We start from the raw sequence: 21423 nt of genomic DNA, 5'->3' as shown, positions 1-21423 counted from the left end.
TGTATGAAGACTTGAGCTCAGGATTACATTAAAAAAAAACAACAACAAAAAAAAACATTGAATGCAGCAATAGACATAATAAAACCAGACTAACTCTAAAAACTGCAGTTATTGTGTGAGATGCTCCAGAAACCACATTGTCCTGTCCTGCCAGTAGATGGGGGCAGTCAGGGTCCCAGACTGGAACTAAAGAGTCCTGAAAGTCTTTGAACCACCCTTGATAGGCTGTGTGAGGCTTCCTATTGGTCCGGTAGTGAGCGAGGTGTCATATGTCCCATGGGGCCGTGAATGCCGCTTACTTCTGTCGAAGAAAAGTAGGACTTTCCAGTGGGATTTTAATCAGTGAGATGAAATTCAAATATCTTTTCTGTCGGGCAATAGACGGTTTCATGTGAGCGGTCACTGTGCAGAGGAAGAGCCGGTTCTGGAGAAGTTGTCTTCCGGTTGTAACAGGTTTGAGGGGCTCGGGGGGTTTCATCGTGGTAGGGCTAATCACTGGTTTGTTTTTGGCACCAGAAATCCCCAAAAAAACAGACAATGTCGCGGTCAGAGCAGAAGGAAACCGCGGCGGAGTCAACGTCAAACTCGGAACACGAACAAAACGGCGGCTTAGTAAACCCGAGGGCGGTTTGTAACGCGTGTAAACGCTTGTACCGGGACCCTAAGATCCTCCCGTGTCTGCACACCTTCTGCTCCGACTGTATCGCCCAGCTGGAGCCGTTTTCCGTGTCTTCGCGCCGCCACCGGGACGCAGCGGAGAACGGCAGGAGCGGCGAGGCGGCGGAGGCGGACGCGCCCGCCGTCACCGTCACGGTGCTCTGTCCCGACTGTGACTCCGAGGTGGACATTCCTCCGTCGGGACCGGCCGGGCTGAGCACCGACCACCTGGCGCTGGACGAAATATTCCTGGAGACCCTGGTGACGAACGGCCCGCTGGGATGCGACCTGTGCGGCGAAGGAGGCGCCGAGAGCCGCTGCGAGGTCTGCTCCATCAACCTGTGCGAGTTCTGCTGCCAGGCACACAGGTAGATACTATTCTGTTCGGTTCTGTTCTATGCGATTCGATTCTGTACTATTCGATTGATTCGATTCGATTCTGACGTTCTGTTCAACTTTATTCTGCCATGTTCACTGTGAGATTCTATATATATGCTCTATGTTCTATTATACTCTATTCTATTCCATTATATATCCTGCTGTCAGGTTCACATTCTGAGATATTTCTATTCCACGTGAGAGGACAGGTTCTATTCTCTTCCATTCTATGCTCAGAAGTTCTGTTCTGTTGTATTTCATTATGTTCTAGTCTACTCTATTCTATTCTGCTGTCAAGTTAACATGCAGCTTCTCTTCCAGTGTGTTATATAGAATAGAAACTACCTGTTGACTTGAACTTGAATAGAATAGAATAGAATAGAGTTACAATTCAGTTAAACAGGTGAACTTAAGTAGATAAATTCTATTCCAATCTACTGTTTTCTTTTGTCAAGCTCACAGGAAGGTTTGGTTTTCTCTTAGCGCATGTTGTGCTGTCACACTCACCTATAGGTGTGAGATTCTATTTACTCCATTCATTTCTATGCCATTCTATTCTGTTAACAAGCTGGTAGGTTGGTTCTGTCTTGCTCGAGCCTGTCCTACAGTATGAAGCTCACAAAGAGGCGAGGGACTATTGCAGGGCTTCAACTAACAATTATTTTTCATCAATAAATCTGTATATTAGTGTCTTGATTAGTCATTTGTCTATAAAATTGGTAGTTTGTTGCAATTATCTCTTTTATCCAACCATCAGTCCAAAATGCAAAGACAGTGTTTCCAAGGAAAAGCATCAAATCTTTGGAGAAGCTTGAACTAGTTAGTAGGTTCTATTGTACTCTATTGTTCTTTGAGCTCACACTAACAGAGCAACAAGGTTTGACTCTTGTTTTATAGGTAGAGTATGTGTGAGGTTCTTGACTATATCTTTCTACTCTATCCTCTTTATTAAAGTTCTGTTCAGTTGTTTTCTCTTCTCTTACATCACAAGGTAACCTCTGACCTCCAACCGAGGCCTGAGGTTGAACTGAATCTTTATTCTGACATTGCAAACATGTGAGTATCTGTTCTCTCTGCTGTCTGCAGGCGGCAGAAGCGAACAGCGTCTCACTCCGTTCGGGGCGTGGAGGAGCTGAGGTCTCGTGGTCGTCTCTGCCGCCCCGTCCTCTGCTCCCTCCATCCCGGCCAGGAGCTCCGGCTCTTCTGTCAGCCGTGCGACCTTCCCGTTTGCCTGGAGTGTGCCGCCACGCTGCACCGCGACCACCGCTGCTGCCCCACGCGTGACGTCATAGATCGTCATGGAGACCGCATCCGAGAGCTGGTCACTGCGCGCCTGCGTCCTCGCCTGGACCGTCTGGAGGAGTCACTGCAGAAGGTGCTACAGAGTCTGTTCATCCCAATGTCGGAGAGACCAACCGCCATGTTAAAACCTTCCTATCCTGAGGATGTATTCTTTCTCTTCACTCTCCTACAGGTGGAAGTATCCCAGGAGGCTTTGCAGGCACGAGTGGATGCGACAGCCATCGAGGTGAGGGCGTTTGCGCGAGGTTATGCCAGCGCTGTGGAAGCCCACTGCCTGTCTCTGCTGCGTCGCCTGGAGGAGCTCCGTGTCCAACGCAGGTATGACTAAACCCACACAGATCCTGTGTCCCACTCACACTCTCAACAAGGAGCAGAAGCTCTCAGTTCTCTCAGCTGTAGGCTAGGTCACCCTGACCTCTGACCTCCCGTGGGGGTGGGGGTGGAGGGGACTTCTACTTTTGGCCCCACCCTCATCTCTAATGAAAATTTGATACCTTCCTCTTTTAATTTGACTGACTCTGAGACAAAGCTCTCCTCGAGTAAAGTCAGTAAAGTTCATCTCACTTTGAAATTTCAGAAGATGATCTGAACTCACTCTCTACTTACTAGCATTTCCTCAAGCTTTCAACCACATCTCAGGGTCTTCATCAGCAGAATGAAGGACGTGAGATGTGGTGCTTACTTTATTTCTGAGGTAAAGTCATCAACTTTCATGCTCAAGTTGAAAATTAGCTGTTGTGGGTTAACCGTAGAATAATGTAAATGTTCCCGCTATGCCTGTGCACCAGGAACCAGCTGCACCTGCAGAGGGCTCAGCTGCAGCAGGCTCTGCTGGATGTCCGAGGAGGTGTGGAGTTCGCAGAGAGGCTGCTGAGCTGCGGGTCGGACGCTGAGATCCTCAGCGCCAAAGGAGTGACCCTGAGGAGACTGACCAGTCTGGTGGAGAGCGGCTACGACCCTCACCCGGCGACCGTCGCCCCCGACGACGGCAGCAGCATCTGCTTCATGCCCGGGGAGCCAGCAGGGGAGGTGGAGGGCTACCCGGTGGTCGGGGTGATCAACTCTAAGACAGCGGACCTCAGCAAGTGCACCATCGAAGGGGAAGGTAAACGCACCAGTGTGAATGTACAGGGATCGGTTTTATTAACAGCAATAAGTAACTTAGGATAAAAGTGTTTTTATTTTAAAATGTGAAAAAGTTATTAAAGTTATTTGATCTTCGGGTAAGAACAGTTACATCAGTGAGGGATAATCGGGATCCAAATAAAGAAAGAAATAAAAACACAGGTTAATATCCTGCAATAAGTTGTGAAATGTTCATGATCAGGCATTAATAGGTAGAGTTGCACCGTTTTTAATCCCTTTCATTTAAATTAAAGGCAGGTTATAGGTTGTTGTTTTATATTTTTTATCGAGAACAAATCCTATAAAAAGACCAGACAAGTATTGTAAAGCTTGTTATGGATTATTGCTCTGTGCTACAAACCTCCATCCAAAACCTATTAAAACACATCATTTACCAACTTACCGTTTTATTACCCCGGATTCTATGAGTCAATCCCAAATACATCATATGTAAATGTTCACTAGTGCAACAAATGTGTTTGAATTTGTGGCTGAAAATACTTTATTTATGTTTGTTATAAAGCACACAGCTGTTTTAGAAATCACTTGTTTTAAACATGAAAACAGAGTAAGAGATTTATTTTCAGTAGGAACCAATGGGCTCAGGAATAAACTCCCACATTGAGACTTTAATGGGATTTGTTGTTTTCCTAGTCATTGCAGTATTCAGGTTTATAACAGATGTTTCATGAATGTTTCTTTTGTAAATCTGTGGATTCACTTAATTACAGGTATATTTATTGTTCAAAGTGATATTTAGCCCTGAAACAAGTCTAAGGCTACAGCTGGAGATCAGCCTGTGTGAGTCGTTGCAGGCAGGAGGGTGGGGAGGTGGAGGGGACAGGTTTAAATGCCGGGGGGGGATGATGAGTGGGGTGGGGGGGGGTGGGGTGGGGGGGTGGACCAACTTCTACTGGAGCAGTTAAAGACCATTGTTTCCTTCCTGGGTGCTTTGGCTCCGAGACAGAAATTCCTTTGGGATCGAAGGAATGCTGAGGCAACACAACAGGCCTGAAGGCAGCAGACGGTGTTTATATATACACACACACACACACACACACACACACACACACACACACTGTTAAAGAGAGAAGGGAAACTCACAGGTGACATTGTAAGTGGCTACCGGACATTTTCAAGCCACAGGAATGAATTCTTATAAAGATAAATGTAGTTTCAGTCCCTCACTGAACACCAGGAGCGACCGGAGCAAAGTGAACTTTATATGAATGATATAAAAGGAATTATATAAACACATGAATGTACCAGATTTTCTTTGTCTCTCTGACAGTCTGTGTACAGTACGTCTAAATTATAGCAAAAGCATTACAGATCTAAAAACAGTGAAGTGCTGAAAAACTTAATTAATAATACTAAAATTAGCTTTACTCTGTTTATTATAGTTGTAGTTTAGTCGATTGAATATATTTAGGTTGTTTTAGTCTGTTTATTGGACAAAAGAAGCAATTTTGAAGACGTAACCTCGGGCTGTAACAGAGACTTTTTACAGACATGGTTATTAAAAAAAAAACTAAATTTACAAATTAATTGATAATTAAAGTTGCAGCCTTAAGAAATCACTCAGAGCACAGAAAAATAAAGTCATATTGTCGCATTCAGTAATAATAATAAATTTATTTATACAGCAGTTTTCAAAACTGAGTTACAAAGTGTTACAAACAAAAACAAAACAAAGCAATAAAAGACACAGAGGCAAAGTGTCAATTAGCAAGACTTAGTTATAACGAGGAGAATTACAAACACGAATGTTTAAACAATAAAATCAATAAACGCACAAGAGGAAGAAAAAGTAAACAAATGTAAAAAATTCAAGTCATGTGGTCCTCCACAAATTACAGCCCTCCAACACACACACACACACACACACACACACACACACACACACACACACACACACACACACACACACACACACACACACACACACACACACACACACACAGGCAGCAGAGCTTTGCAGCAGCTTGTCTCTGTGAACGTCTCAGAACGAAAGTACGAAGTAAAAGAGACTTTATTCAGAGTCTCGTCTGTGTCAAAGATCAGCTGTTTTGTTGCCGTGTTTGCCAGAAAGGTCAGTCTGTGTATTGTGTGAAGCTCTTGTTTGTGTCCGTGTCGGTCTGGCTCGGGGTGTATTACAGTATTTCACCCTGCAGTGACCTTTCATTTACCCACACCTCCTTCCAATTGACTTCCATATTGTGTTTCAAAGACTTCTCCTTTCTTGTGTTGGGTTTGGTTTTTTATAAATCCACAGTATCACTGCTATCAGCTAAACCATCTTTATCCACCTTTTAATGTGTTTGCTCCCCCTCAAGTTAACTTTCATCAGCCACATCAGCTTCTCACAGCAGCTCCTTCATTTACGGGGGGGCAGATGAAGGGCAGATTTCTGCGTTGACTATTAGGAGCAGTTAAGCGATAATTATCCTCTCTCTCTCTCTCTCTCTCTCTCTCTCTCTCTCTCTCTCTCTCTGTGAGTGATAAGAGGGTTTGAGATGGTGGATCTGGACCACGGCGCTGCACGGCACAGGTGAAATGTGGGCCACAACAGCTGGCTCTGTAATGGTGACAGCTGCTGGGTACTCGGCTCAGAGAGCACACACACACATTCACAGATAATTCACACCCATTAGTTTCTAATGATAGTATTTGTGGTGGCAGCGGTTTTAATTTCTGTATTTTAAGTCAAAGTAGCAGGAATGTGAAGGGAATGTCTTGTATTATGTAGAAATGGCGAGAACTCAAAGGTCCAGACTTACACAGTGTTTACGTGTCATTGCCCTTTAGTATTTTAATATCTTAATCAGGGCTGTAACTAATAGTTATTCTCATTATTTATTCATTTTTAAGATTTTTTTTTGTATTAGTTGTTTGCCCATTATGATTTCCCAGAGCCCAATGTGACTTCTTCATGTTGTTTTGTCTGAACAACATCGTTTACAACTGTTTAAAACAAGGAAAAACAGCAGATTTTCACATTTGAGGAGATGAAACTCCTGAATTTTTGTCCTTTTTGCTTGATAAATGTCTGACATGAGAATTTAGTTAATTATTTTTCTACTCCAGTGGTTCTCTTATGGATGGAATTAAAGTAAAAATAAATTATTCCCCTTTTTGCTGGGTCCCCCAGTGTCCCCCTCAAGGATCTCTGGGGGTCCCACTTTGAGAGCCACTGGTCTAATCAATTAATAAATTAGCTATTTCAGAAATAACTGTAGTGCAGTTCATATTGTTTTATAGCTCATGATCTGTATAAAAATAAAACCTTTTGCCAGTTTACCTCAGATTCATACAGCACTTGAAGAAATGTGCGTTGTTACATCGATCCCCAGTAACAGCAGTAGTTAAAATAATAGTTCCATATTTGGATCTCAGATTTCTCTTGTTTGTTTAAATGTAAAAGCAACAACTTGATTTCAGACACATATTGGAGCTCTTCCTTCGACAATCAGCAGTTCATCTCCTCATCCAGTGTCTCTGCTCTTCTTCTTCTGCTGCTGCTGCGTGTGTTGCCAGGTTTGGTCCGTGGGCCCAGGTGAAGACGAGCGAATCGGTGTCAGGAGCCAGAGACTGGATTCAAAACAACATGTTATCAAAAGAGTTGGCAGTGATCGATTAATCGATCAATTGCAGCAGCTCTAAGTAGCATTAATATTAGTCTGAGCAGTGTTTGTAGCTTTGCACATATTGTAGGAGTAGAAGCATTGAATCCATTCGTTAGCAACAGCGTCCGAACAGATCAGCCTGCAGTTACTGGAAAACTGAACAAAGACAGATGAAAACACAGTGTAGGATCATTAGTCATGGGACGGCTAATTGTGTGTCAAGAAAATGCCAAGTAACATTAATCACTGATGTGAACACAAACGATGTTAGCTTTAACACAACAACAACAACAACAACAGCAGCAGCAGCAGATGAACATCTGTATCAGCGAGTGTGACCCCCGCAGCACAGCAGAGCAAGTTAGTGGAACACTAAATGATAATGTGCGTTTCTGGAAAGCTGTGGTCAGCAGCAGTGAAGCCCAGCTGTGCCTGAAGTCACACTGACTGCAGACACCATATGTTTAGAGGGGAAAGTGGCTTATGTAAGCAGTCTGCAGGGGGGGATGGGGGGGGGGGTTGTTTGTGGGTGAGATGGAGTGTGTGACTGAAGTCTTTAAGGGACACAAGACAAAGTGTCTCCAGTTTGTGGTGTGTCTGAATGATGGAGTGCCTCTTCTAATGTCGAGCAGGATCACTCGTAAAACCTGAAGAGACGAGTCGTTGTGTTCTTCCTGTTTTCCTGCTTCTTGTGTGTTTGCAAAAGTTTGTGCGTAGATACTTACGAAGCAAACTGTTCTCTGCAGGTGTGACTGTGTCAGAGAGATTTCTGCCTTGATGTATGAGACCTCTCTGCCACTCTCTCTGGATGTGCACACGTCTCTCAGTGCTTTTCTGCCTGTGTGAGAGGTTTTGGTGTCTTTCTGCTCGTGCTCTTGTGACTCAATGAGAGTAAATCTCTGCAGCCGGGGTCCAAACGCTTGCAGCAGATCAATGCCCCTTATTTTGGAACGAGCTGCTCGACAATCAAATTCACGTCTCTAACCTTTAACTCCTGGCGGTCGCAGGTCTGCAGCGGGGCAGGGAGGGCCAGCAGGGACGCTTCACCCTGGTGTGCCGGGACTCAGCTGGAGAGCAGATGGCGCGAGGTGGGGAGCACGTCCTGGTCAGTGTCGTCCACAAGGAGAAGAAAAACTGGTGAGCGCGTGACACCGCCTGACCTGCTGTGTCAGGGTTTTAACTCTCTTGAGCAGATCTGGTTCAATTCAGTTCAGGTTAGAGGAAATATTCTGAAGAGACTGAAGTTCTCTCGCATGGTATTTTCATGAGGCTCGATTAAGTTTTATCCTCTCGTGGAATGTATTTGGATGTTCAGCAGCACACTGAAGTGTTTGTGTCCAGACTGGTCAAGTGAAGTTTTTCACTGTGTGTTGAGCAGCTGCTTTGTTGCAGGTCAACGGGGCAATTTAAATCTGTGTACTGTGCTATTTCTGTGACTATGGTTACGGGTTACTCTTGTGACCTAAAAGAAAACACACAAACCCACTTAATTCATGCTTTTGCTTTCTGTTTTATTCTAACAGGAAGATTCATATGTGATTATCTGTTTCTTACCAGTTAGTTAATTAACTCTTCCAGCCACGTGAAGGCAGCGTGTGTGTTTCACCTACAGTCTGTAATTTAAGTGACGTACATTATCTAACTGCGGTTACTCACACCAGACTAACGGTAGTTACCTCGATGAAATGTAGTGAAACCAGTTACATCTCAGTGATCACCACAGCTTTCCAGCGTGAAATGAGCTATTTGTAAGTTTTGCTATCGCTACATAGCCAACATTAGCATTAATTGACAGCTGTTTACCCACCAACAGCTTCAGCCATTGTTGCTTTTGCAAAACAAGACGTTATAATACGTCCTCGGAGCAGAGCTACTTCTTCCGGCAACACTGGACGCTACAGTGACTCGGTATCGGAAAGTGGGCTAGCTGGTTAGCATGCTAACTTCAGTAGAAGAAAGAGAAGTGATAGAAACAGAAGCAAAACAAGAGGGTTGTTTTCCGTTGTTTTCTTGGTGAGTGAAGGAATGAAGTTTCATTCACTGAAATGTCGGGAGGAAACTTAATGGCAGGAAATGAAGTCTAAGAAAGGGACACTCATAACCTTAACCTTTAACAAAACTGGTCGTCAGCTTAATTTTTTCAGTGATATTTTATAACATTAATAAGATCATTTGTGATCTTTTCCTTCAGCACAGTGGAGACAACAGTGGTCGACAACAACGACGGATCCTACAGTGTTTCATACACACCTGAGGGGCCGGGAACCTACTCAGTGTGGGTTTGTGTCAAAGCTCAACACGTCAAGGTACGAAACAATTTAGAACAGTTGTTGTTTATTACTTCTCTCAGCTGAGATATGCATTTGAAAGTAGTTTGATTTGATGCTGGGCTGAGCCGTGGCCTTGCCGGCAGCTCCCAGTGTGTCACCTCGGGGCTGTTAACATCATCCTGACTAAAGGAATCGACATGGGATGCTTGATAATCCTGACATCCTGAGTTTTTAAGAATCCAGCCACTTTCCTGCATCTGTTTTTATGTAGTGTTGGTGTCTGTCGACCCGGACAGACAGACAGACACTGACTCTCTCCCATCTCCTCCTGCAGGGTTCCCCGTTCAGTCTGACTGTGAAGAGGAAGTTGAGGCGTCACAGTGGGACGTTTCACTGCTGCTCCTTCTGCTCCAGTGGAGGAGCCAAAGAGGCTCGCTGTGGCTGTCCAGGAACCATGCCAGGTACACACAAGACATCCTGAAAGTGTCCGATCGGAGGGAAACTTTTCACTGAGGTGTTTTTCACATTGAACAAAAATAAAAAACAACAAAAATGGTTCACTTTGTTTTTAAGAAGGACGTGGACAGACAACAGACTGTTGACTTCTGTTTCTGAGAGAAACTGGTTTATTATGCAGTAATCTGATGCTCTCTTTACTCTCCATGTGCAGTTGCATTGAAGTTAATTTTATTTATACAAAAATCAGATTTGCTCCTGATACAATTACACTAAAAGGTTTGTTATGAACCATGCCTCTAGATGACATGTTGCATTTTGAGAAAGGAGGCACAGTTTTCAGCTGAAAAGAAACTGATCTCTCTTCATCTACTCACAGGATTTATTCTCTGGAAGTCGTTCAAAGGCCTCGTGGTTAATGTAGGAAGTCACTGAAATAAAAGGCAAAGTAAAGTGAAAGTAGCAAAGTAAATGACGTCATTTATTACAGGTTGATGATGATATACAACAGTATAAGAATATTCAGATGAGTTGCTACCTTCATTTAATTTGTAGTTTCTGTGCATACCTCCTTCAAGACCAAACGTTTTCTGCCACAAGATCCAGATTATTGTCTGAATCTGCACCAAACTGTTTAACCTCATAGATCTCAATGCCGTTAATATGTATGATTTTTTTAAGGATCCAAACATTATTTCCTGAGATATTGATGAAAATGTTGAAAAATTCCTGAATTTTTGACAATTACTGTCACGCAGCAGCACATTTAGGACGAAGTTATGATTTAAATCAGACACACGTCTCCAGTATAAATGGTCCTTAGTTTATTTCTCCCTCTCTGTCCTTCATCTCAGCGTCACTCCTGTTGTTTCTGATCTCCCGTCTTCGTCTGTCTGTCTCCTCCCTGTTTGTCTGACGGCAGGAGGATTTAAAGGCTGCGGTCACGGTCATAAGGGCCACCCCGGGAAGCCCCACTGGTCCTGTTGTGGCAGCACCGCGGAGCAGTCCGAGTGTTTGCCTCAGAGCGTGCTGGCCGCGGTTTCCCCCCGCGGCCACCTGCGGACCGTGGAGCTCTGAGGCGACGCCGCAGACGAGACCCGGCAAGAAGATGATGCAAGTTAATGGAAGGTGGCGGCAACCGAAAAGGTTAGAGGAGCAGCGGGGGGAGGGGGGGGGGGGGTGGGGGAGGGGGGGTGAAGGGCGGCTGGTGTGAATCTTTGAGAAGGTCAGACGATGAAAGTGAAGCTCCAAAGACACTGACTGAAGCAGGACATCAAAGTCTTGAAAGTGCTCACCTCTGATACAGTTACCAGCTCAGCATATAAGATAAACACCAAAGTGTCTCAATCTATGTCGAGTGCCTTTTGCTTCAATCACAGCAGCGCGTGCCGCACATGCTAAAGCCTTGCTGAAGGGCACCACAGCAGCTGTTGCTGGGAGAAGGGAGAGTTTAGCTTTTTTCATTGTTACACTTTTCTTTCATCAGCCATTTTCTGCCCCTTTTTTTTTTTTCTTACTTTGAAGCAGCTGCTGATTTCAAAGGTGCTGAAATCGATCTTTTAAATCTTAAACGTAAAACTCTTTAAAATGGAAACATTGAGGTTCATGATAGAATTACACCAGGAAGTGTGTGTTTGTTGTGAACCATGACGCCACAGGACGCCTGATCTCTCTCCGTCTGCACACAGAGTTTACAGGATCATTCCCCGGAGGTTGTTTAAATGCATTGTGGTTAATGTAGGAACTCACTGAAACACAAGAGGCAAAGTGAAGGGAAAGTAAATTACATCATTCATTACAGGTTGATGATGATATTTTTTCAATAGTAATAGATTTTTTTATTCAGTCATCACATATAATACAATAAATATAAGCAATATAGACAGAAAACAAAACAAAAACAAAGTCATCGGTCTGTGTATTAAGAAGTGACTGAACAGGTTCAGTCTCAAGCAAAATGCTAATATATGCCTCATTACATTATCAATTCAGCTAACGACCAATAGAAAAGAAATTTATTCACACATCTAACCCTCAAAAAAACTCTCTAAACCAATCTTTTAAAAACTGAAAGGATATTACTTTTTTTTTTTATTCATATTTGTATTGTTCCATGAATAAAGAAAAGGAAATCATTCACATTTGTAAGCCTCAAAAATAGCTTTACACATCATTCCTTTGAAAACCAAAAGCAAATTACCGATTTTAAATTAGTGTTGTTCTACAATTTGACCCCAGCTATAGAAATACGTCTCCGTTTATTCTTTATACTTTAATACTTGTGTGTTTTTTACATCTTTAAGTCAAAGAAAATATATTTTTGAGATACAGAGTGACGCTGAGAGGAGTGAACAATAATTCTTATTAATCCACACTGATCTCTGTTCTGGGCTGTGATCCCGACAACACTATCAAGCCTGTAGACTAGACAGCATTTACATCATGATGAGTGATTGTTTTTATTTTAAGTACTCCGAATCCAATATATAAAAATCTGAAGTCATCACTGGTAATTAACAAACGATATTTAGCTGATTGCAGATTCATTCTGAGATTCCTGATTCCTGATCCTCACTGGAGGTTGTATGTTTGTAGACATACTTACTGGTTGTTATGGATACATGCTGAGAAAATGATGGGTTGAGTGTCATTTTCCTAATAATAAGATTAGTATTATTACTCCCTTATTTCTTCGTCCTCACTTCAGGTAATTGATTTTTTTGTAACAGTCGCTGCATATTAACTATGTGCGTATGTGATAATTACCAAATAATAAATGATTAGCCACCAAAATTGATAGTATTTACTGCAGCTGATATAATATGATTGCATTATGCTAACTACAGGTACAGTACAGGTACAAGGCAGTGATTATATTGATGCCTGTGCTGTGGTGCCATATACTGTTAACTAAAGTAAAGGAATGTGTCTGTGAACACTTCTAATTTCCATGGTTACGGTGAAGGTGGGAAGGTGCAGCCCACAACAGCTGCCTACTGCTGCAGGTGTGTGTGTGTGTGTGTGTGTGTGCGTGCATGTGTGTGTGTGTGTGTGTGTGTATGAAGATTTTTACATATTAACCTTGAGTGCTTTATCATTGTTGTTAAAAATCTGCACACACTGGGGTTTCCTGCAGTTTTATTAAGAAGCCAGCTCCACCGTGCGCCCCCCCCCACCCCCCAGTGAAGAGGGCTTTATCTGGGAAACAGTGAGAGCTCGAAGGTGCAGTCAGCCTCCTCCCAGAATACAAAGCTGCTCCTCTCCAGAGGCTGTGACACAACCACTGACTTATAACCACCAACCTAAAAGAAAAAGAAAAGCTCAGGAGACTGTGAATGCCTCTGTGTGTATCTGTGTTCTGAATGTGCCTTATCTTGAGTGTGAGTTCAAATAGATGTGTCATTTCTTTTTTTTTTTAGCTCAGATCTGCTCGTTGTCAAACAGACGTGTACAAATCCTTAACATGAAGACTAACCTCTTTCATTTGTGGTCCAAGATCTTCACCATGACACTGCGCCTATGTTTCTGCTGCATTTTGTTTTTAATAATATCTCCCATTTCACACCGACTGTACATTCGTCTGTCTGTTGAAGTTTTCGCCTGTGCGATGAAATAAAGTCTCGTATGTGTCAGTTTTAAAATTCTGCTCCATTCCTTGGTAGAAGCGGATTAACAGCGAACCGTCTATCGCTGCACGATATGCAAAAAACAAAATCATATTGAGATTATTTTGGCAGATATAGCGATATGCGATTTCTGATTCTGATTTTTTTTTGTTGGGTCTTGTATTAAACAAACATGTTCCTTTACGTCTGGAGAATATGATTTGTAGACCGAAGCTCCTGCGATTTGGATATTGCACTTCACCATATTGCGATTTTCGATTATATTTTGCTTAACTGTGCAGCTCTGAGTCGCTCATATAATAATACAACAGCATTTTAAGTATTATTTTTGCGTGTGCAGCAGGTGACAAAGGTAACCATCCCTCCATAACCCAACCACAAGGCAACAAAGCAACTCTTTCTCACTCACAATTTTCTTTAGTTCCTCTGAATAGCTTGTGTCTTATAGTTAGCACCTCATGAACACGACTGAACACACTGAGTCCTGGAATCTGAGAGAAAACGAACAATCAAGCAACACACCTGCCTCAGAGGAAAAGGTAATTCATACATTTCTAATTTACAAGAAGTTTTTATTAAATCTTGCTGCTATTTTAGTGGAAATAAATCCTTGTTTTTTGTTATTTTTTTTACATTGAAGCTAATTAATAACATGAATATGACCTTTGTCCTCCAGCCATTATAGCTAACCCTGTGTTTCCATGTGTTAGCAAGTGATTATATTTTAACTGAGAAAAAGAAATGTGCCAAATGTTTCACATTTTTTATGTATGTATGTAAATATAAACATCGGGGAGAGATTTTAAATCAAACTGAAACTGTAAAAGCTTTCTCCCACATCCCTGGTTGCAATTAAACTGAACTAATTTATAGTGATTTGCAGAAAACACTAGAGAGCTGTAATCTCGCCCTCAGTAGCTGCATATTTGAACACTCTCACAGTTCAATGAGCTTGAGAATCCCTCATTGAACCAGCAGGTGGCAGGAGACAGCCACTCTCCCCTGCCTGCTCTTCCAGAACTAATGATCATGTCCCTCTGCCTGTGACATTAAGTTTGCCGTGCTTGTTCTTACAAATCATTCATAATCAGCGTTCTCAAAAGCCGTCTTTACCAGAGCCACCGCGCGCTAAGAGGCTCCTGATGAATACTGCATTATCATGAAAAATGCCTTAAGCGGTTAAAGATTGACTCTCTTACTATGAATGTTTGATGAATGGGGACCTGTTCCACTAAAACCCGTCACAGAGGAAAGTTCCATCAGCGATGTCAGTGGTGGTGACACTGCTTGATCAAACACAGTAATTCAGTTACAGCAAATTGGAAATGAGCGATTGCCTGACGTCCATTCGTATGGCAGTCAACGCTGGAGGGGGGGGGGGGGGTTCACAGCCGGAAACTGGAGGTCACTGTATGGGAAAACACACACACACTCACACACTCACACACACACACACAAGCGCTACCATTAGGTGACGGCAGGTGTGGGTTAAAGATGATGGAGTGGTTCAAACCCTGCCTTTATTATTGATTTCCCACTTCTTTCAGTTCCTCCCTATTTTACTTTCAGTGGCTTCAGTCCAGTAGGATCTGAGCCACTGACACACACACACACACACACACACACACCACATTGAACAATGACAGTGCTCTGCAAATGGCAGGATGCTAACTGCTGCTGCGCACCCCAGAGAGAAGGACTTATGCCAGACCTCATAAACCTCCTTCACCCTCCATTGAGCTCCCAAGTAATGTACCTTGAACCAACGATCATGATACAATATTGTCTCGCAGTCAAGAGACATATTTTCTTATGTTTAATCTTTTTACATTTGGTGCTTTCTTTTTCTTTTCTTTTTTTTTTTTTTTTATGTTTTCATGGTTTGCCTATCACGCTTTTCCAGAGAAGAGTTATAGAAGGTTCAGCAGTAGAGGAGCCTGTAATTAGCTTCCAGCGTTCAAACAGGAAGCCAGAGGGAAGGGGGGCCATAATAATAATCATCATCCTAATCATAACACCTTATAATGAAGCACATAAGAATTTATCACACGTGTAATATAATGCGTGAATACATTTTTTTGGACATTTTTACATGTTATGAATTATGACCATCTATAAAAACACCATATATGGGCATGTTTGTTTACATACATTTATAAAGACTGCAAAGGTTTATGTGGTTTATCACATGCAAAACAGCATTTTCACATTCATACAGTGTTGGGGATTTAGATGTAATGAAAACTTGATGATATAAGCATGTGGTTTCTGGATGTTTTGTTGATTTAATATTCCCCCATGTGAGATGTAATTAACTCCTTTATTTATTCATTTTTGTCTCCTGTTTGAGAAGTGGGCAAACAAGCAAACAAACAATTTTATAGCCCTTTTTATAACAGAAGCAAAAAAGAGACAGAGAAGACAAGATAAATAAAACAAGGAGGTATTAACCAACCAAATTTAAAGTCATGAAATCCAAAAAAAGCCTATGAAAAGAAGGTTTTCAGATGGCATTTAATCATTTGCACAGATTTTTATTTCTCTGAGCCTTTGCAATGTTGTTCCACAGTTAAGGAGCAAGAGCAGCAGAAGCTAAACTGATCCTAAACGTGACAGGTTACAACTGTTTTAACATGAGATTTACATTTAATTTCTGTCTCTGCAGAGCTCTGGACCGGATGGAGTCGTAATGAGGAAGATTTGCTGAAGCAGGTGAAGGAGACGTTACAGGAGTCCCCAACAGTTTTTACTCTTGGTATAAAGGAGCTATTTGTAAGTTTTGCTATTGCTACATAGCCAACGTTAGCATTAACAGCTGTTTACTTACAGTCTAGAACAAACGTTGCAAGTTCAGCAGCAAACTTCATTCCCTTACTCACCAACAGCTGCCTCCAGAGGTGGGAAGCAACCCTCTTGTTTTGCTTCTATTTCTATCACTTATTTTCTTCTACTGAAGTTAGCATGCTAACCAGCTAGCCCTGGCCTGGTCGGACTGTCACATCACTTTCCGATACCGAGTCACAGTAGTGTCCAGCCTGCTCTGAAGAAGTAGTGCTGCTCAGAGGGCGTATTATTATCACCTCTGGTCTTGCAAATGCAACAACGGCTGGTAAGTAAACAGCTGTTTTTGCTAACATGTAGCAATAGCAGAATTTACAAAAAGCTCCTTCAACATTTTTTGGGAAAGCGGGGAAACTTTTAGGGAAATATTTCTGGCAAGATGTAGGAAACTGAGGTGTGACACATCATCACTTCACTTTCCATCCATCTTGTGTTGTCAACATCTGCTGGTTGGTGGTGTTATGTTTATTTAATGCTGTAGCTGATACTTGTGTAAATATCTCCTTGAAAAAGACCGACACAGGTCAAAACACAGGATAAATTCAGTTGTGTGGTCATCCTCTCATTATAAAGTCTAAAAAGAATGACTTCACCTTAAAACTGGCACAGCATATTTTAAGAGAAAGAGAAATAAACTGTTGCTGCTGGAGATGCAGGTAACCTACCACAGCATCGTGCTACCTCAAAGCCAGTGTTGTGACAGCACCTGACATCCTTCTCTGAGAGACACTTTATCTCCAGGCTGCAAGAGACAGCACAGGCTTCTGTCATTGTCAAGTCGGGACGCACACGCGCACACACACACACACACACACACACAATCATTCGCATTGAAGGTCACGTGAAATTCATTCTGGGAACTCTGGCAATATGAACTCACTTTTACATAAATCCCTGTTGGAGAATCCCTGTGTGTTAAGATGTGAATAATTCATCTTGATTAGTATGGTGTCAATAATTCATATAGTCACAGACTATAGTTTCCAGGACAAGTTATGCAAGAAAAACAAATCCTTCTGACACACAAAAATTGGTCGGTAAAATAAAATGCAGCTCTGACAGAGGCTTTCTTCAAAATAAAAGCATGCAACTCCCACTGACGTAGAAATGCTAAAGAAGAATCAATGTTTATATCAGAGAAAATCATGCCTTCCTTCAGAATAACCGTGTGTGTGTGTGTGTGTGTGTGTGTGTGTGTGTGTGTGTGTGTGTGTGTGTGTGTGTGTGTGTGTGTGTGTGAGTGATATCAACAGAGGCTAAGAGGCTGCAGGTCATTCAGGTTGAACACTGTGTAACCTGATTACACACAAAGAGGTTAGGCGACTTTCATGACAGTAATATACTCACTGAGCTCTAAATGGAGCTTAACCAGCTCCTGCTAGAAAACAGTGGAGTTGGTAAAAGCCAATAAAGCCTGTTTGTTTGTTAGCTACTGCGGTCCAGTCCACGGACGCTGATGGAACAATGTGAAGACCTTGGTTTACAAACTGCACATCCATCTTTTTAAAAAAACAAGATTACAGCTACATAAAATCAGTAACAGATGCCCATGAAGGATGGTTCAAGAGTGGAACACACTTTAGGAAAAGTACATCGCTGCATATACGTGGCCACTGAACAATATAATCCTGTCCAATAAATACAGCCTCTGAAATAACCTTCACTGCGGCCATGGCGATAAATTGTGACGGTGACATGTTAATTCAGTGAATGTTGTGAAAGTGCCTGAAGGTATAAAAAGACACTTACAGTCACAGTGATGGTGTGAGGGCGCTGTTGTGTGAAAATGGATTATTAATAATGACGAGGATTTTATATGGATGATGGTTATTTTTAATGTGTGTGGTTGTCTGTTTTATGCCCTTATATCTTTTTCATCTATTTGAGTCTTAAATGGTACAAGTACACTTTATTTCTACGGCAACACAAGTGTTTCACAAGTACACCTAAAATATAGCACCATAAAAATACCTAAATAATATTTTCACTGTGACTGTGAAACAAAATAAACCTCAAAAACCATAAAACCATTGATGCAGTGAGTTGTAAAAATGCTTCTTGTGTCTCTGTGTCAGAGCTTTTTGAATTCATTTCACTCCAGCTGCTCATTGTTATATATGCAATATGCATTTCTGATGTTTTACTTTTATGATTTACTGTGCACATGTTTTGGTTTTCTCACCTGAATCTCCGCCTTATGTCTTAATTTTCTTTTCTCCTTTTCTATTTCAGGGTAAATGAGTGTTTGAAAGCCACTCTGGGGTTTGTGTTTCTCCGCTGGTCTGCACAGACGGCATTTCAGGAGTGTCATTGTGAAACGAGGCTGCTATCAACTGAGAGGTGAAACATGAACTGCTCTCACCAAACGATGGCTAATATGACGGTTCCCTGACTGTCTGGGGATCTACTTACAAAACTCTCCAGCAAATTTTTGATTTTAATCATCACTTTTAAAGACTTCTGAACTTTTTAAAAATTATTCTAGTAAAGAATTACAAGGACATTCAGTTTTGATGCACAACACATCTACAGTTCTCCATTTACTGCAATAGTTCAGGCATACAAATATTAAAACTCATATTTATATAATAAGACAAATACCTCACTAAAAAGTGTGAAAATGCTTCCTTGAAATCTACTGTGAAATGTGATGTTGTCACTTAAGTAGAATCTAAAAAGAATATTGAAATCATTGAGTTTGGGTGATTTAAAATGATTAAACATAATGCTGTCACGACCCAGCTGTTAGGCCGTGACAGAAGGAGGGAAATGCAAACGGTTAAAGAACAAATCACATTTATTTACATAACAGAAAGTCAGTGGTGTTAGCGAGTGCATGTACGAAAGGGTGGTGTTGTATGTTGTATGAAATAAAAAGTACTCCATGTGGTGCAAGGGGGAGATCCAGCACTGGAGTGAGAGAGAGAAAACTGGGGACAGATGATCTTATGGATGGACTGGCCAGGTGCACCCAGTTCCACTAATGCGAACTCGGCCAAACCAGGACCTGAAGGGAGACAAAACACAAGCAGCAACCAAGAACAAAACAACCCCTCGCGGCCATGGAAGAGCTACTAATGCTAAAATTGTAATAATTCAAATCTGTGCCACAGTGACAGAGATAGGACCCCCACCCTCCCGTATCATTTGTCAGATAGGTGTCCCTGCACTATGGCATAAAAAAAAAAAAAGATATGCTCTGCAAATCTATGTGGACAGAGTTTATCTACCCATCATGCCACACTCTCTCCAGGGACTCATGATCACTTGTGAGAAGGTGCAGTATCGCACCATGAGCTGTAATGTCAAAAATCGAGAGTTCGTCGTAGGACCCCTCCTCTGCACATTTCACATTTCCTTTACGGACACATCCCCACGCCACTGCCCACCAGGGCCAGAGGTTGCAGTTGACCTTGCCCTGACAGGCGGGTTCCCTCAGGCGCTCTGATCCGGCACACGATGCACAATTCACCATTTCACTCTGTCAAGCAGTGAGCTGAAGGAAAGGCAGAGTTTTGCCGTGGTTATGATATGTAATGTCATACCAAGGCCGATCCCGTAACATTTTCTGATTGTGGTTTTTTTTTTCTGCTTATTCTTCATCCTTTCCACAAAATAATATGGAACGAGTGTTTTGTCTCCGCAGCGTTGTTCTATTTGTGTGTGAAATGTGCGATAAATTCTTCCCAGTCCATCCATCCCTCCTGACAATGATAATCAAAGATGCATTGAAGCAAAGGACACCCTCCTCCTCTCACCGCCACACATCCTCCTTCTCTGCAACTTGGCTGTGATTTGGAAGCTGTCAGCCTTTTTGTGTCTGCTCAGCTCTTTTGTTTTTTTTTTTTTGTTTTTTTTTTCTGTGTGTCTGTCTTGCACCCACACCGGCCCTGGCATCAAACCCAACCGGCCCTCCTTGCTGATGACAGTGTGTGATGACTGGGTGACTCACAGTGATGCCTGTCACAAAGGAGGTCCTCACTGCGGTGACGACGGCTTCTGCACGCCGCAGCGCTGCCGCTAATTCACTCACTGAGGGGTGTCCTGTAAATCAGACACCCCCACGGTCCTGTTGTTGCTGCGGAGAGCGAGGCCCCAGCCGGCAGCAGCTCAAGGACCAGCTGATGGACTCAGCGGCTGGCTGTCTCCACACTCAGCAAAATGTTGGGACTGTCTTTGTGGCTGGAGTATATACCTGGATAGATTACCTGTCAGGGAAAAGCTCACTTTGGTATGTGGGCTGACAGTATCAAAGTGCAGTCTAACTGCCTGCTAAGCTCTACTTCAATATGGAGCAGGCACAGTGAAAGAGAAAAGGAGAAGAAATACAATCCTGCTTTTCAAACGCAGAGCTCTGCTGGAGAAGTGAGCGGCTCCGAGTATTTCAATGAGCTGTAGTCTCATTTGCTGAGATTGATTGATAGAGAAGGAAATATACAGGCTATCATAAGATGAATGTAGCTCTGCACTAGTAAATATGTAATTGATTAACTTAACACAAATTACAAAAAATAAACGAGTAAATAAGAATTTGAGTAAATGAAAGAAATGCTCTTCATGATCCCTAAAGCATTAAAAAAACAGTCTACAGCACGCTAACAGAGACACAATGGTGCTTTGAGCTAAATGCTAAAGTCTGCATGCTAACATGCTCACAAAGACAATGTTAATATGCTGATGATACTCTGCAGGAACCATGTTCACCGTCTTAGTGAACTTGTTAACATTAGCTAATTAGCACTAAACGCAAAGCAGAGCAAAGGCTGATGGGGATGTCATTAGATTTGCAGGTGTTTAGGATATGATAGTATAGTATCTGGTATCTAGTATATAGTATAAATTTGACCTGATGATGGTGCTAGAAAGCCAGGGATCACTTTTTATGAATGATGCTCAGGAAACCACGGGGACCTGTATGAAATGTGATGGCGATCCATCCAATAGTTGTCAAGACATTTAACTAAAAACTAAAAACTAAAAAAGTCGACCTCATGGTGGCAAGAGAAAAAAGTCGATAAGATTCATCCATCCATGACTCCACGCAACACATGTTGAGCCAATACCAGAGGTGCACTACTAGTGTGGCTTGCTACTGAAGATTCAACAGCAACGTCTCTTTCCAGAAACAGTGTCCCATCTTTC

General features: G+C 42.3%; 1 protein-coding gene across 1 annotated transcript; it reads left to right on the top strand.

Moving 5' to 3' along the window:
- Nucleotides 1–77: 77 nt before the first annotated feature.
- Nucleotides 78–18600, top strand: trim45 (tripartite motif containing 45). Its single transcript, XM_022740826.1, has 10 exons — nucleotides 78–1025; nucleotides 2122–2410; nucleotides 2510–2655; nucleotides 3126–3442; nucleotides 8096–8225; nucleotides 9280–9394; nucleotides 9693–9819; nucleotides 10737–10960; nucleotides 16106–16152; nucleotides 18514–18600. The coding sequence occupies exons 1-8, from the start codon at nucleotides 538–540 to the stop codon at nucleotides 10889–10891; spliced, it is 1767 nt and encodes a 588-aa protein (XP_022596547.1). The 5' UTR covers nucleotides 78–537; the 3' UTR covers nucleotides 10892–10960; nucleotides 16106–16152; nucleotides 18514–18600.
- The last annotated feature ends 2823 nt before the right edge of the window (nucleotides 18601–21423 follow it).

This window comes from Seriola dumerili, unplaced genomic scaffold (genome assembly GCF_002260705.1).
Source record: "Seriola dumerili isolate Sdu_G_001 unplaced genomic scaffold, Sdu_1.0 BDQW01000052.1, whole genome shotgun sequence".
NCBI lineage: Eukaryota > Metazoa > Chordata > Actinopteri > Carangiformes > Carangidae > Seriola > Seriola dumerili.
The sequence above is the reverse complement of the archived record's forward strand: the minus strand, read 5'-3'. Positions and strand labels throughout refer to the sequence as shown.

What these genes read in the sequence shown, in the direction of transcription:
- trim45 (XM_022740826.1), top strand. Translation starts at nt 538, where the DNA reads ATGTCGCGGTCAGAGCAGAAGGAAACCGCGGCGGAGTCAACGTCAAAC. An exon ending in GTGCACCATCGAAGGGGAAG is followed by an intron (nt 3,443 to 8,095) that starts GTAAACGCACCA and finishes TGGCGGTCGCAG; the next exon opens with GTCTGCAGCGGGGCAGGGAG. An exon ending in TCAAAGCTCAACACGTCAAG is followed by an intron (nt 9,395 to 9,692) that starts GTACGAAACAAT and finishes CTCCTCCTGCAG; the next exon opens with GGTTCCCCGTTCAGTCTGAC.